The sequence below is a fragment of the Geotrypetes seraphini genome, chromosome 2 (assembly GCF_902459505.1).
Source record: "Geotrypetes seraphini chromosome 2, aGeoSer1.1, whole genome shotgun sequence".
NCBI classification, from domain to species: Eukaryota; Metazoa; Chordata; class Amphibia; order Gymnophiona; family Dermophiidae; genus Geotrypetes; species Geotrypetes seraphini.
This window is the reverse complement of record NC_047085.1, coordinates 332,433,461-332,450,135: the sequence shown is the minus strand read 5'-3', so window position 1 is coordinate 332,450,135 and position 16,675 is coordinate 332,433,461. Positions and strand designations below refer to the sequence as shown.

At 45.4% G+C, this 16,675-nt stretch overlaps 1 protein-coding gene across 6 annotated transcripts in view; it reads right to left on the bottom strand.

The window, feature by feature from the left end:
• Window positions 1-12,867, bottom strand: part of NME8 (NME/NM23 family member 8) — a 548,390-nt gene extending 535,523 nt beyond the window's left edge. For 3 of the 6 annotated variants that reach the window (XM_033930225.1, XM_033930226.1, XM_033930230.1), the window contains exons 1-3: window positions 12,730-12,867; window positions 11,748-11,787; window positions 11,583-11,640 (exon numbers count right to left, since the gene is read on the bottom strand). In XM_033930225.1, coding sequence (XP_033786116.1) covers window positions 11,583-11,640; window positions 11,748-11,780 — 91 coding nt within the window. In that variant the 5' untranslated portion in view covers window positions 11,781-11,787; window positions 12,730-12,867. Of the gene's footprint in view, window positions 1-11,582; window positions 11,643-11,747; window positions 11,788-12,655; window positions 12,668-12,729 lie in introns of those variants that run through there. The other 3 variants (XM_033930228.1, XM_033930227.1, XM_033930229.1) reach the window with 3 other exon arrangements.
• Between the last annotated feature and the right edge of the window lie 3,808 nt (window positions 12,868-16,675).

The following is a 16,675-nucleotide window of genomic DNA, read 5'->3' as shown; positions in this document are numbered from 1 at the left end:
ATAATTCTTCCCTTCCTCCCTCCCTCCCTCCAATATAATATTATAATTTCAAATAATTTCAAATTAAAACCCTCCCTCCCCCCATCCTATACTTCAATAAATAAAAGGGGAATAAATAACTATTAAATATCATCATTCCTTACAGTAATTTGTTAATGGCTCCCAAACATCAATAAATATTTTATAACGTCCTTGCTGAATAGCTAATATTTTCTCCATTTTAAAAATATGGCACAATGAATTCCACCAAAAAGTATAACTTAATCTTTCATAATTTTTCCAATTTTTTGTAATTTGTTGAATGGCAACTCCCATCATTATAAGTAGTAATTTATTGTTTTTAGAGGAAATTTGACTCTTTTTCCTCATTGATGTACCAAACAATATCGTATCAAATGAAAGCACTACTGGATTCTCAAGTAAATTATTAATTTGACTCCAAATAGATTTCCAATAATTAAGTATTAGAGGACAAAAAAACAGTAAATGATCCAATGTACCAGCTTCAAGATGACAGTGCATCTATTAGACTTAGAAAAATCTAATTTTTGTAAACGCACTGGGGTCCAAAATGCTCTATGTAACAGAAAATACCAAGTTTGTCTCATAGATGCCGACACTGTACATCTCATCCTCCAAGACCAAATACGTGGCCATTGAGACGCAGTAATTTGATGCTTAATCTCAATGTTCCAAATGTCTTGAAGACCATTCTTTGGTTTTTTATTCATAAATCCAGATATTAATTTGTATCACTGGGCGGCCTGGTGTCCCAGGAAGTCCACCTGAAAACATAAGAAAGGCAAACTGTACTTATTACTGAGATTTTTCCATTCAGGGAACCCTGCCTGAATGGCTTGCTTCAATTGCAACCATTTATAATTTTGTGATTTATTAAGATCATATTTGCGTTGCAATTGTGAAAAGTCAAGCAACTTGCCATTAGAAATAACATCATCTAAAGTACGTATATCTGCTTTCATCCAATATTTCCAGATGACCTTATATCCGCCAATTTTAATCTTGGAGTTTAGCCATATGGTCTGATACATTGATTTCAGTATTGAAATAGGTGTTAAATCATTAACATATTTTAATGTTTTCCATGTATCAACTAGTATTCTGTGATCTTTATATAATTTAGGCAATTTGATACTAAGGACATGATTTAATCTCAAAGGAAACATTAGTTGCCATTCCAAAGTCAACCAATCTGGAAACTCTTTCATGAGCTCAGGGAGGATCCAGTACATACCTTGACGCATAATATAGGCTTGATGGTTCCTATAAAAATTGGGAAAATTTACCCCACCCTCCGTAATTGGTTTTTGTAAAGATACCATAGCAATTCTTGCAGATTTTCCAAGCCAAATAAATTTTGTTAGAATACTATTTAATTTCTTATAAAAGGACCCCTGAAAATAAATTGGTAACATACTCATTTGATAGCAAACTACAGGCAAAATCATCATTTTAACAGTCTGAACTCTCCCCCACCAAGACAAATGTAGTGGGTTCCAATGTTCACACATTTCTGTAATCTTTTTTAATAGCGATTTTTCATTTACCTTCATTGTTTCTTCTATTGTATTTTGAATCCAAATTCTTAAATATTTAATGCCTTCATCTTTCCATATAAAGGGAAACAAATCAAATAATCCCTTATGACAATGAATATTTAATGGAAGGATCTCTGATTTATCCCAATTTATTTTATACCCTGATATTTTCCCAAATTTATTTAACAATTCTAATAAGTGTGGGATGGTAGATTCAGAATTTCTCAAATGAAGCAAAATATCATCCGCATATGCAGAAACTTTATATTCCCGACCTGAATAAGGAATACCCAGAATCTTTTATTTTTTTTCCACCAGTTTTCATCCGGCGGGCCTTGGGCTTAGGCCCTGCCGCTGGCCTTTGTTCGGCTGCGTCTGTATTTTATTTTCTCTCCCGGCCTCTTATCGGGATGAAGAAAGGGGAATCAAAGGGAATGCAAGATAGTCAGCACCTAGAGAACTCCCTAAGGCAGCCCCCCAACTTACTGCCCTCCCTTATTAAGGATCCTGTGGGTCCATCCTGCCTGGACCAGGAACACACCAGTGGAGATCCACAAACTAGACCTAGCTAATAGGCTATATCTCCCCTAAGTTCAATCAGAAAAAGGTCCATAGACTGGTCCTAAGAGCTCCTCCACCAGTACCAGCTCAAACAGGAATATGGGCCATGACTAAGGTGACCATACGTCCCATTTTCAATGGGACCATCCCGTTATTGGACCGACCGTCCCGTTGTCCCAAGCCACCGCTTCGGGACGCCAAAATGTCCCGTTTTCAGGGACAGCGTCCCGAAGCTGTGCACAGGGACAAGGGGACAGTCCCTCCAGCGCCAAACCCCCACAGTGTTCTTCGTGCCCGGTTAAACCTGCTGCTGCCGCCGATTCCTTCCCGGGCTGACTCCAGCATTCAAATTGAATCCACTCTGGGGCTCTAACGTGTGCGTGCTGGCTTCCCTTCTCTTCCCTCCGAAACCGGAAGTTACGTCCTGGGGGGAGGAGAAGAGAAGGGAAGCCAGCATGCACATTTCGAGCCCCGGAGCAGGAGTTCGCTATGGGCAGCGACGGAGGGAAGTTAAGGGAGGCAAGTTAGCGACGGAGAGAAGCTTACAACTTGTTTTGGCCCTTCCTTACTGCCGGGTCCGACTCCTGCCTACTTTCTGTTTCCACGAAGGCAGGACCCAGCAATGAGGAAGAGCAGCAAGTTGTAAGCAAGGAAGAGCAGCAAGCTGTAAGCTTCCCTCCGTCGCTGACCTGTGGAAGATAGGTCAGCGATGGAGGGAAGCTTGCGACTCTCCCGATGAGAGGGATGGGAAGAGAAAAGCTGCTGCTGCTGCACCCAAGGGGGGGATAGGGGAAGAGAAGTGCTGCTGCTGCACCCAATTGGGGAGAGAGAGGGGAGAAGAAAGACCAGGGAAGGGAGAGGAGAGGAAAGAGATGCCAAGACCATGGGAGGGAGGGAAAGGAAAGGAGCTACCAGATCATGGATGGGGGAGAGATGTCAGGGTATATGGGGGGAGAGGAAGGAGACAGATGCCACACCAGGAGGAAGGAAGGAGAGAAAGGAAGAAGAGATGCCACATAAAGGAGTGGGAGGGGGAGATGGAAGGAGAGGAGAGAGATGGGAAGGAGACAGAGATGCCAGACCATGGGGTGGAGTGGGAAGGAAGGAAGGAAAGGAGAAGAGAGAGATGCCAGAGCATAGGGTAGGGATGGAGACAAAGGCTGGAAGGCAGTGAGGGGGACATAGGAAGGAGGCACCGAGGACACTAAGGATATAAGAAGGGGCACTAAGGATATAGGAATGAGGCACTGGGGGCATTAAGGACACAGGAAGGGGCACTAAGGACACAGGAAGGAGGCACTGAGGACATAGGAAGGAAGGAGGGAGGGAATAGAAAGGGACAATTGTTGGGCCTGAGTGCAGAAAGAAAGAAATGAAAGAAAGGATGCACAGTCAGAAGGAAACGCAACCAGAGACTCATGAAATCACCAGACAGCAAAGGTAGTAAAAATGATTTTATTTTCAATTTAGTGATCAAAATGTGTCAGTTTTGAAAATTTATATCTACTGTCTATATTTTGCACTATATTTGTCTATTTTTCTATAGTTACTGAGGTGACATTGCATATTTTAAAGTCATCTGCCTTGACATCTTTGAAAACCCCCCCAAATATAAACGATAATTAACATTTTCTCTGTGTGTAGTGTGCTTTGTGGTTTTTAAAAAAAATTATGGTTACCATTATGAATTAATAAGATATTATGTGTATATGAAAAAATGAATGGAAGAAATTGGGGCAGAGCTGGGGTGGGGCTAGGGCAGGATTGGGGGTGTGGCTAGGGCAGGGTTGGGGGCAGGACTAAATATTAATATATGTTCCGTTTTGATGAAAAAAATAAATGGTCACGTTAGCCATGATTCAAGCCTTGGGGACCCTAACCATATACACTACTGCTGCACAAATTCAGGAGCCAGAGATTGCACCAATCCTTATAGCGATAATATGAGTCAGCATTCTCTACCTCTATCTGCTGGTTAGGGAGCACAACCCACTAGTCTGGAATGATCTAGCTTGAGGATAAGAAATGTATCGTTAAGCCATAAAAACTCCTACATTGCTCTACGTTCTTGCTTATCTTCTGTACAAATAAGAGAATATTATTTACAAATACAGTGGTACCTCGGTTTACAAGTGCACCGATTTGCGAGTGTTTTGCAAGACGAGCAAAACATTTGCAAAATCGGCACCTCGGAAACCGAGCTTACCTCGATTTGCGAGTGGTGCCCCCCGTGTCCCAGCACCCTCCGCCCCACGATCCGGCATCTCCCCGCTCACGTCGCCCCCCACCTCCCGCTGCGATCTGAAATCCCCCAGCACCCATCCGAACATGCTGCTTATCCCCATCTGGCCACCGGCACCGGCACCAACGCACAGGACATGCCGGTGCCGGTGCCTGAAGATCTGCATCCTCTTCTTTGCTGGGCCTTGAGCATCTGCGCATGCTCAAGGCCTTCGAGTTCACGCTCTCTCCGAAATTCTCGGAGATCTCCGAGAATCTCGGGGAGAGCGTGAACTCGAAGGCCTTGAGCATGCGCAGATGCTCAAGGCCCAGCAAAGAAGAGGACGCAGATCTTCAGGCACCGGCATGTCCTGTGCGTTGGTGCCAGTGTCGATGGCCAGATGGGGGTAAGCAGCGTGTTTGGGTGGTTGCTGGGGGATTTCAGATTGCGGTGGGGGGGGGGAGTGACGCGAACGGGAGGATGCCGGGTCACGGGGGGGGCCCTCGGGGGGAGCAATGCCGGTTCTCAGAGGGGGGGGGTAGAGTAACGCCGCTGGCCTCGGGGGGTGGGGGTGGGTGGGAATGTATCAAGTGAGTTTCCCTTAGTTCCTATGGGGAAACTCGCTTTGATATACGAGTATTTTGGTTTACAAGCATGCTTCTGGAACAAATTATGCTCATAAACCAAGGTACCACTGTAATTTAATATTCTACTTTTCCCACCTTAATGCCCTCTAGTTCCTCTCTAATCTTAATAGCCAAAGGTTCTGAGACTATCAACAATAGTCATAAGAGGGAACATCTTTGCTTATTATCTCCTCTGGAGATCATATGAGGAAAAGCACAGTTACTTACCGTAACAGGTGTTATCCAGGGACAGCAGGCAGATATTCCCACACATGGGTGACGTCACCGACGGAGCCCCGCAGCGGACAGCCTCGAAAGCAAACTTGCTTTAAGATCTCGAGCTTTCGAGTGCTGCATCGCGCATGCGCGCGTGCCTTCCCGCCCAAACTAGGGGGCGCATCTCCTGTGAGGATCCTCAGTTCAGATACCAAGCTAAGAAGCCAATCAGGGGAGGTGGGAGGGTTGTGGGAATATCTGCCTGCTGTCCCTGGATAACACCTGTTACGGTAAGTAACTGTGCTTTATCCCAGGACAAACAGGCAGCATATTCCCACACATGGGTGACCTCCAAGCTAAGTAAAAAAAAAGGGGGGAGGGAAGTTGGCAATTTACGAAAAAAATATTTTGCAAAACAGATTGGCCAAAATGGCCATCCCTCCTGGATAAAGTATCCAGACAGTAATGAGAGGTGAAAGTATGAACCGAGGACCAAGTGGCAGCCTTGCAAATTTCCTCAATAGGAGTTGATCTGAGGAAAGCAACAGAAGCCGCCATAGCTCTGACTTTGTGGCCTGTCACTCGACTCTGTAGAGGAAGACCAGCCTAAGCATAGCAGAAAGAAATGCAAGCAGCCATCCAGTTGGAGATGGTACGCTTCGAGACTGGATGAAATAATCTATTTGGGTCAAAAGAAATGAAAAGTTGAGGAGAAGTTCTGTGAGATTGAGTACGTTGAAGATAAAATGCCAACGCACGTTTACAGTCCAAAGTATGCAGTGACGCCTCACCAGGGTGAGAATGCGGCTTAGGAAAAAATACCGGTAGCACAATAGATTGATTAATATGAAAATCAGACACTACTTTAGGTAAGAATTTGGGATGTGTACGGAGAACCACCTTATCATGGTGAAAAACAGTGAAAGGTGGGTCCGAGATCAAAGCTTGCAACTCACTAACTCGACGAGCTGAAGTGAGGGCAATCAAGAAAACAGTTTTCCAAGTAAGAAATTTAAAATGAGCCAAGTCAATAGGTTCAAAAGGAGGTTTCATCAGTTGAGCCAGAACCACATTAAGATCCCATACAACAGGAGGCGGTTTGACAGGTGGATGGAGATTAAAAAGACCCTTCATAAAACGAGAAACCAGAGGGTGTGCCGAGAGCGGTTTCCCATCCAAAGGCTGATGAAAAGCAGCAATTGCACTAAGATGAACTCTAATAGATGTAGATTGAAGACCTGACTGAGATAAATGAAGCAAATAATCCAGAACGGAAGCCAAAGGAGAAGATTTTGGCTGAAGACTATGAGTGGAACACCAAGTCGAGAATCTGGTCCATTTTTGACCATAACATTGACGAGTGGACAGTTTTCTGGAGGCCAGAAATACATCCTGAACAGACTGAGAAAAGTTAGCAGAATCTGTCAAGTAGAAAGGAACCATGCTGTCAAATGAAGAGACTGCAGGTTTGGATGAAGCAAAGACCCCTGACTCTGAGTGAGCAGAGAAGGAAAAACTGGCAGAAGAAGAGGTTCCTTGATGCTGAGTTGAAGAAGAAGAAGAGAGAACTAAGGTTGACGGGGCCACCGAGGCGCTATAAGAATCATCGTGGCATGGTCCGACTTCAGTTTGACAAGGGTTTTGAGAATCAGAGGGAAAGGAGGAAAGGCGTAGAGGAACTGACCCCTCCAATCCAGAAGAAAAGCATCCGCCTCGAGACGGAGAGGCGAGAAAATGCGGGAACAAAACAGAGGTAGTTTGAAGTTGTCGGGTGCCGCAAAGAGATCCACCCGAGGAGTCCCCCATCGAGAGAATACTTGACGAAGTGTGGGGGAGTTGAGCGTCCATTCGTGAGGCTGAAGCAGACGACTCAATTTGTTTGCAAGGCAATTTTGAAGGCCCTGAATATAAACAGCGCGAAGAAGGATGTTGTGAGATATCGCCCAATTCCACAACCTCAGAGCTTCCTGACAAAGGGAGTGGGAACCCGTCCCGCCCTGTTTGTTGACATAATACATCGCTACTTGATTATCCGTCCGAACAAGGACTACTTGGTCGTGAAGGAGGTGAAGAAAAGCTTTGAGAGCAAGAAATATCGCTCTGAGTTTCAACAGATTGATGTGACATCGACGATCTGTGGCAGTCCATAAACCTTGCATACGGAGACCATCTACGTGGGCTCCCCATGCGTACTCGGACGAATCTGTTGTGATAACTTTCTGATGAGGAAGATGGTGAAACTGCAAACCTCTGGAAAGATTTAAAGAGAGCATCCACCAGCGGAGAGACTTCTTTAATGAAGGCGTCACCGCTATATGACGAGAGGGTGGATCCAGAGCTTGTTGCCACTGGGACGCCAGTGTCCACTGAGGGATGCGAAGGTGGAGTCTTGCAAAGGGAGTCACATGCACCGTAGATGCCATATGTCCCAGAAGAACCATCATTTGTCGAGCCTTGAGAGTCAACAGGGAAGTTACGTGATGACAAAGACGCAAGAGAGTGTCCTGACGATTGAGGGGAAGGAAAGCTCTCATGCGAACAGAATCCAACACGGCGCCAATAAATTGGATCAATTGAGTTGGAACCAACTGAGATTTGGGAAAGTTGATATGGAACCCCAGACTTTGAAGAAAAGAGATAGTCTGAAGGGTCGCTTGAGTAACCCCTGGAAGAGAAGGAGCTTTGATAAGCCAATCGTCGAGGTAAGGAAAAACTTGAAGTCCCCGAGCACGAAGGGCCGCGGCTACCACGACCAGACACTTGGTGAAGACCCGGGGAGAGGTTGCTAAGCCAAACGGAAGAACCCTGTATTGAAGGTGCAGGTTCCCCACCTTGAACCGGAGATATTTGCGAAAATTTGGATGGATAGGAATGTGAGTATAAGCCTCTTTGAGGTCCAGTGAGCACATCCAATCTCCCTGATCCATGAGGGAGTACAGAACCGGAAGAGAGAGCATGCAAAATTTCTCTTTGACTAGAAATTTGTTGAGAGCTCGGAGATCCAGAATGGGTCGCAAATCCCCCGTCTTCTTTGGAACTAGGAAGTATCTGGAGTAAAACCCCAGGTTGTGTTCGGAAGGAGGAATCTCCTCCACCGCTCAAAGGCGAAGAAGCGCCTGAGCCTCCTGAAGAAGAAGGGGGAGTTGCGAGGAACTGGAAAGACACTCTCCTGGAGGGTGATCTGGGGGCACCTGAAGTAGGCGCAGAGAGTATCCCTCGCGGATGACCGTAAGGACCCAAAGGTCCGATGTAATGGTTTCCCAGACAGATGAAAAAAGGGAAAGGCGACCTCCGATGGGTAGGGAGGAGTTTGGATGCAAGGAGGTTAGAATGCTCACCACTGGACCGTCAAAAAGACGGAGCTGTTTTGGTTGGAGCAGGCGCCTGGGACTTTTGAGGACGTTGTTGCTGGGGCCGTCTAGGTGGAGGCCTAGAGAAAGCCGGCGTGGACTTCATCGGGTAGCGACGAGCTGGAGGTTTGTAAGCTCTAGTCGCAGAAGGTTTTGGTTTTGGACGAAGAAGAGAGGCGAAGGAGCGTTCATGCTCAGAGAGCCTTTTAGTAGCCGCCTCAATAGAGTCATCAAAAAGCTCAGAACCTAGGCACAGCAGGTTGGCTAAACGATCCTGTAAATTGGGATCCATGTCCACTATCCTGAGCCATGCAAGACGTCGCATGGCCACTGCAAATGCCGAGACCCTGGAAGAAAGCTCAAAAGCATCATAAGATGCCTGCAACATGAAGAGACGTAATTGAGAGAGAGACTGAATAATATGTTTATATTCAGAAAGGCGTTCTTTGGGCCAGTCTGGGCAAAAGGATGACAACTGCTTCAAAAAATAATTAAAATATGAAGTAAAGACATAGTTGTAATTCAAAATTCGATTTGTCATCATTGAATTTTGATAAAGTCTGCGCCCAAACTTGTCCATAGTTCGTCCTTCGTGCCCCGGAGGGACTGTTGCAGACACCTTAGAAGGATGAGCTTTCTTCAAGGACGATTCCACCACTAGAGACTGATGAGAAAGTTGAGATTTCTCGAAACCTTTGCAGGGAACAGTGCGATACCGAGACTCCAACTTTGATGGGATCGCTGTCACAGAATAAGGAGTCTCCATATTCCGCAGGAAAGTCTGCTTCAGCACCGGTGTCATGGGCAGACGCAAAGTCTCCTTAGGAGGATGGGAAAGCTCCATATCCGCCAGATATTCAGGCGTGTATTTCGAATCGGAATGTAAGTCTATATTAAGCGCCTGCCCCATGTCGAAAACGAATTTCGCAAATGAAGAAGACTTCGAGGTCGAGGCTTCCTCAGGGGAGGCAGAACGAGTATGAGGCACCACTGAAAACGATGGAGAAGCCTCGCGCGAATATTGAGAGACAGGCTCCGATTCGAGGTGCAAAGTGATGGAGGATGCTCCACTGCCAGTCAGAGGAGGAGTGGCTGAATGCTTCCGCTTAAGGCTCCGAGTCGGAGAGGTGCGCGGAGTACGAGGATTAGCCAGAGGAGATCGATCCCGAGACAAACGCCTCGAAGGTGGAGACCTCGACCTCGAATGCCTCGATGAAACCGAAGAGGCAACGTTACTGTGAGAGCGAGGCACAATCTTCGAAGCGAGATCCGAATGCCTCGAGCTCTTCGAGGAAGTGAGCTTCGAAGACCGAGACCGATGCTTCGATCGAGGCAATGATTGTTTAGCAACCCGTTCAGGAGAGGAATCCGACGAGGAAACCTTAGATCGAGACCTGCGACGAGGAGATCGTCGACGAGGTGCAGACTGCTGCTCAGGCTGGAGTTGCGAAGACAGAGTCGAGGCCGGGACCAACTGAGCCACTATCGAGGAAATCTGCGTAGTCAAAATTGACTTAAGCATGTCCTCAAACATGGGGACGGAGACCAATGGACTTGGAGTCATAGGCGGTCTCGTGCGTTCCAAGGAGGGCGACCTCGAATGAGAGTATTCCCTGAACTTGGAAGCACGTTTTGAAGATCGAGAAGACGGAGTCGAACCTGGAGCCCCAGGTTGCGTGGACGCAGACTCCGTCAGCTTCTTAGGGATGGTACCTGAAAAGGAAGCAGGAGACTTACCCCCCAATCCAGGCTTCGAGGACACCGCCGAGGCCTTCGAGGCCGAGGACCCGGAGGTCTTCGAGGCCGAGGCCTGTCGAGGAGGTGAGGTCGAGGTTTTAGCACTCGAGGGTTGCCCCGAAATCGACTCGGCCGAGGCCACAGCTTTTTCAGGCTCCATGCGAGGGAAAAGTTCTAAGAACCTGTCGCAGCGGCGCTTGAAGGCACGAGGTTGAAGAGTGAGGCAGCGAAGACAATCTTCGGGGCGATGAGTCGACCCGAGACAGATCATACACCGACTATGGGGATCAGTGATGGAGATAGTCCTGCCGCACTGATAACACCTTTTAAACCCGGTAACAGGCCGGGACATAGATAGGACAAAGTCCGTGTCGAGAACGAGGAAGAGAGGCCTAGGCCTCAATCTCCCAACCCGACGTCAAATAAAACACAAAAGGATTTTTATTATTTTTTTATTTTTATTTTTTAGAAAAGAACAAAATTAGAACAAAATTAGAACACAGCGACCGAAACAACAAAAAATACTCAGCCGCGGTGAAGAGAAGGCACAACGCTACGGGAACCAAGTCGACAAGTCTTCTCAGCTCCGCGGAAAACGCTGAACTGAGGATCCTCACAGGAGATGCGCCCCCTAGTTCGGGCGGGAAGGCACGTGCGCATGCGCGATGCAGCACTCGAAAGCTCGAGATCTTCAAGCAAGTTTGCTTTCGAGGCTGTCCGCTGCGGGGCTCCGTCAGTGACGTCACCCATGTGTGGGAATATGCTGCCTGCTTGTCCTGGGATAATAGAGAAGTATGAGGGGCTGCTGAAAAGTTCTGAGCCCAACCAAGAAGAGAATGATGTAAAGCCATGAAACTTATAAGTTATTCCGCACGTTTCTTGACACTTTCATTTCATATCATTGAAATAAAAAGTTTCATGGCTCCACATCATTCTCTTCTTGGTTGGGCTGAAAACTTTTCAGCGGCCCCTCGTACTTCTCTATTTCCCTTTTATCAGCAGTTGAGCTTTGGGTTTATTAATCCATCCTAACACATTCCTTTCTATGCCAAATAGTAGTAACATCACCCAGAATAATCAGTCCCAGGTGGTCTTATGGTATACAAACAATTCTAGCAAACTAAACGCACTGTATATACTAGTGTCACAAAATAAACCTATCAGGACATTTGAAAAAAAATACCCGATTGGGCAGGAAGAGCAAATCAAATATCGATTCAATAGGCTGAATCGAATCGAATCGAAAATCTTTTCCTTGATTCAGGCAGCACTAGTATACACATATTTAGCATTTACCATTAAAGACCAATACCTGTCAGTCCATCAGATTTCAACATTTCATTCCATTCTTCTTGATTGCTTATTACAGTCTACAATTAAAATAATAATAATAATACTTAGGTATCCAGAACATGTATACAACATTCTCTCTAAACATCAATTTTACAACATTCAAGAATTAAATAAATATGCATACCTGTAACTGAACTTCCTTCTTCTTGCTTGCCATAACGTTTCTGCCTCATTAATAGAAAGAAAAATTATTTCTGGAATCGAATTTTTCTATTTCTCTATATAAAAACTGAACTAAAACTCATTTATATGCAGACTGTCAATACCATAGTACATGTGACTAAAACACAAATATTTTTGAAATATTTTAAAGGACATCAGGTTGACCATAATCTCCAAAAGGAATCATGTCTGCTGGTTGCATTAACTAGAAGAAATTACTAATATCCCAAAAATGATAGTGTAACATCATTGTTAATGCTCTGATGGTAATATAAACCTGTTGATGGCATGATTTACTTTGGCAAAAAAAGGATATAGCCCTTACAGACTGATGGAAGAAAACTCAGCCATATTAAACACTGGCACAGTCTGCTCAGGTTACATTGCCTAAAGAATTAAGAAATGACAGTTTCTGAAAGTTGCAATAATGCAGATAGCTAAAAAGCAAGTGATTATATACAGTACTAGGAATTCACCCCTGTCTTCAAAAAAACACCCAGGTGGGGAGATGGAAAGGAAGCACGTTTCTACTCTAGGTGTATAATAAGTCAAAATAAAATCAAATTGGCTATAACGTTGGAAATACTGTATTTTGGTGCTGTTGCTCATACTGTAATAATAAGCAAAACACCAGCTATATACAGTTTATTCAGAAGGAACATGACTTGGTGCTGGTGGGAGAAAAGGCCACAAAGCCCTGAACTACAGGAACGAGGACGTGAAGTAATACGCAGTAAACCAGTCAAATTTTTTTAAAGGATTCCCGCGCATGCGAAAGAAAAACTGTTTGCCGCCTCGCGGGAACGGTAAAGAGCTTTTTCCCGTCCAAAAAAAAAAGAGCAAAAGTATTTACTGACGGTAACCGCACACCCTTAATTCTTCTTCTCCCCCCCCCCCCCCCCGCAACCATTGCCAGCCAATCATCCCCCCCCACCCCCGTGTACCTTTTAAAAGTTGTGTTTTCTTCCTCAGATCTACTGCAGCTAGCACTGATTTAGCCGCGTCGCTCGCGCAGGCCAACAGTCTTCCGCCTGACGCAACGTCGCGAGGAACACGGTGGAAGAGCTGCTGCTGGCTGCCCTTGGAGAGCTGTGGAAAGAAACACTGTACAACTTTTCAAAAAGATACACGGGGGAGGGGTGGGGCATCGGCTGGGAACTGAGAAGAGCTTGTGGAGAGATTAGCTCAGGATTAAGCATGAGGCTTCCAAGGGTGTTTACCCGTTTAGGGTGCCATAAATTCTTAGGTAAGATGCTTGTTTACGTATTTATTGCATCTTGCTATTGATTGATTATTATTAATTAAAAAAAACAACAACACATGTCTTACCCGCTTAAGCCTAAACGGCTTATAAAATACAGTCAAACATCAAATAGCAAACATACAAACAAAACTTAGTAGTTCCAATGTTCTCATTTTAAGTGAAAAGCTTCCATAAATAGAGTTGTTTTGAGTATCTTCTTAAATTTTTGTATGTCTGAAAGTAATAATGGTCCCTTCAAATTGTTCCAAAGGAATGCCCCTGCTATCGAAATTACAGTTCTCCTATCTTCACATTGTACTGCAGGAAGGAATTCGATAATTGATGTGTTGACTCATAACATCTTGTACACATTGGCCTAAATTCTCTATTAGTACGTTTAACTTAGGCGTGCTTTGGACGTCCGGTAAACGTAAATACCAATTAACTATATTTAGGCGTGAGATAGACGTCCCGCAAAATAGACGTCCCTCGTCGCGCAAAATAGACGTCCCTCAAAATAGACGTGCGCAAAATAGACGCAGGTTTCTGAACCGTCTCTAATGGACCCGTGATAGACGTGAGTACGGGTTTGTTTTTTGTTATTTGTTTTTTTTTAAAATTATACTTTATATATACTCTTTATTATCACACATTCAGCATTGATAAGTATAGGATGATGAAAAACATAACTAAAACACTGTATCAGAATTGTACAATTTACCATTAATACAAGGAAAATAAATATGTTATGTTTCAAAGGAAAACTAGAAAATGAAACGTACCGAGTGGGTGTTGAACTTACATTATCAGTAATGGAAGGTGGGAACCAGTAGATGTGTGCTACACAGAAAGCTATACAGGAATGTCATACTCACCTCCTATTAGAAGTGGAAAGGATAGGACTTTGAACACCATATAGACTTTTTATAAACTTCGTTTAACTTCCACAAAGACTGGCAGGAAAGGCACCCTAAGTCATCCAATAAGCTTTCTCTCGATTTCACAGAGACATTATTTCAGAGAGGATAGTTTAGAAGTGATATCTTGCTCCAAAGAACACTCTCCTGGTCTTAAAACATTCCTACTATCAGCTCATTCTTCACAACAAGAAACACAATCAAAACACAGATTCAACCTGAATGTGGCTTCCAGTTCACAGGAAGAGGAAATAGCAAGCAGCACAATGCTGATCTCATTGTGACATCATCAAGGTGCACCTGGAAGGTAGATATGCCACAAGTAAAAGACAAGCCGGGACTTGAACTCACAACCTACAGATGATCAATATAGTGCTTTTACTCACTAACCTACACTTGTGTCTCTGGTTCCCCTGTCAAAGCATACCTTAGTGATGCAATGATTACCCCTTGTCAAATCTTGTACCTAAAGCCATTTCTGGAGACTCCCATTCCCAAGTCCCCACCATAGCTCAGTGCTTAAAAGCACTGCCTGTATCTTCCAAAGGTCAGGAGTTCAAGTCCTGACTAAGGTTACCAAAGACATAATATTTTTTTTTTCCACCCACCCAAACATGCATAGCTAAGCATGTGAACCTCACTTCCCAATCTTCACTTATTTAATTTGTCATTGTGTTTGGTGGAGGTGGTTCATTCTGCTGTACTTTTTTGTATAACAGCGATATCGGCGTGGTTTAGGATGTAATTAACAGTGTTGATGTAGTGCGGAACTGCCACCGCAAGCACGCCCAAGCGGCACAAACACGTCATCGCGTTTTTTTGCGTTGTGACATCATAGAATCGGCTGTTCTTCATACGCAGTTATTTCCTCTAAAATGGCAGCTAGGAGACAGCCAAATTTCTCCACAGAGGACTCCAGGCTGCTGGCCAGGCTCTTTTTAGGGCATGAGCACCACTATTTTAGAGTGGCAGGCCATCGCAGGTCATACCTGCAGTTCAGGGACTCCTGGACCCGCCTGACCCGGCGGTTCAATCGTAGAGCCTCCTGTCCCAGGGAAGTAAGTATTCCAAGTCAGGCCCTCACAAATAATCATGTAAAATGTAATGATGGAAACCTGTCTCAATCAAATTGTTCATGTTTTTGTGGGCAAATTTTGATTCCTTTTAAAAACTACAATTGTGCATAATAAATCTTTTACATTGAATACTGAAATTAAAGCACATCCCAAAGGAGCAGTAGTAGGATTTCAAATGTCAAATTCAGCTCCTAGAAGGCATCTATTCCATTCACAACATGCACACAACTAATTTTTGGGTCACAAGCTTCGCATTTGTAATAGAAACATCTTGAAATCAACTTTGCCAAATTGCTGCTATGTCATTTCAAATACCTTCACCTTTCCTGGATCAATCTGCTGGTCTAGGGAGATAGTGGCATGACGTTTAAAGTGACAGCGTCAGTACCCTGACGTCAGGGGTTTCAAGCCACGCTGCTCCTTCTGACCAAACTATGTTATTGCCCCTGCTGTATGATTGTAAGCTCACCAGGACATGCTGTAATGTGGGGCAGTGCTGATAGGCTACAGCCTCAGCACCCTGGGGTTGTGAGTTCAATCCCACACTCCTCCTTGTGATGCTGGCCATGTCACCTCAAACCCCCCCCCCCCCACTGTCCCAGGTACAGTAGAGAGATAGCGATGCCTCCAGCACAGAAAGGGGAAAGAGCTGGAGTACGTGAATACATTCATGTAAAACATGTGGCAGAAGGGGGTAGAGGCAGGCAGCAAAGCGGATAGCGGCTCTTGGAGGGCAGCGTGCTCCATTTTTATGTGCTTATAGAGGTCAATACTTAAGTAAACATGTTATGCCACAGTGCTAGATGGCACTCATCATATCCCTCCCTCTCTGTTCTTTCTCTCTCTCTCTATTATCTAGGTTGAGGATCTCAGGAAAAGGGGGCGGCTGCTGAGGCGCCAGGAGCGGGCCTTCCTTGAGGGGGTGAGGGAGGAATTGCGCGCTGAAGCCGGTGAGTAATGAGTCCAGCGTGTGTTTCTTTGTGATCAGCCTACCAGAATAAATAGATGAAAATGCTTGAGTAGCTGTCAACCATTCTTAATCATAAAATCTGCAGTAAAGCTGCTATTGTGATATCATGTCACAATGGCTTTATGGTGTTCTACTTGCCTCACTTACTTACGCTACATTTTGATGTTTACAGTGGAGTAGGTGCTTTGCATCCTGTTATTAGCATTTGAAGAAAATAACGTAGTAAATAATGTCATGTTCAAAAGTGTTGTCGACATATCTGACTGTATCCTATTTCTCTCTTGTCAAGCAGCACCGCAGGCACCCCCTCAGGAGGCCCCGCAGGTGATGGAGGGAGCCCCACCCTGGTCCTCAGCAGAGGAAGAGGAGATGGAGGAGGAGGAAGAGGAGGAGGAGGCCTGGCAGCCCTCAGGACCGCCCACACCACCACTGCCCCCTGGACCTCCACCACTGCCACCTGGACCTCCACCACTGCCCCCACCACTGCCCCCTGGACTGCCTGCCCCACCACTGCCCCCTGGACCCCCACCGCCTGCCCCACCACTACCTCCTGGACCACCACCACCATCCCCTGTTGGACCTTCCCCTTCCCCCACCCACAGCCCTTCCCCTCACTCTCCTGCCCTTCCTGTTCCCATCCCACCCCCTTTCCTTGCTGTTCCCCCCCAGGAGCAGCCCGACCAG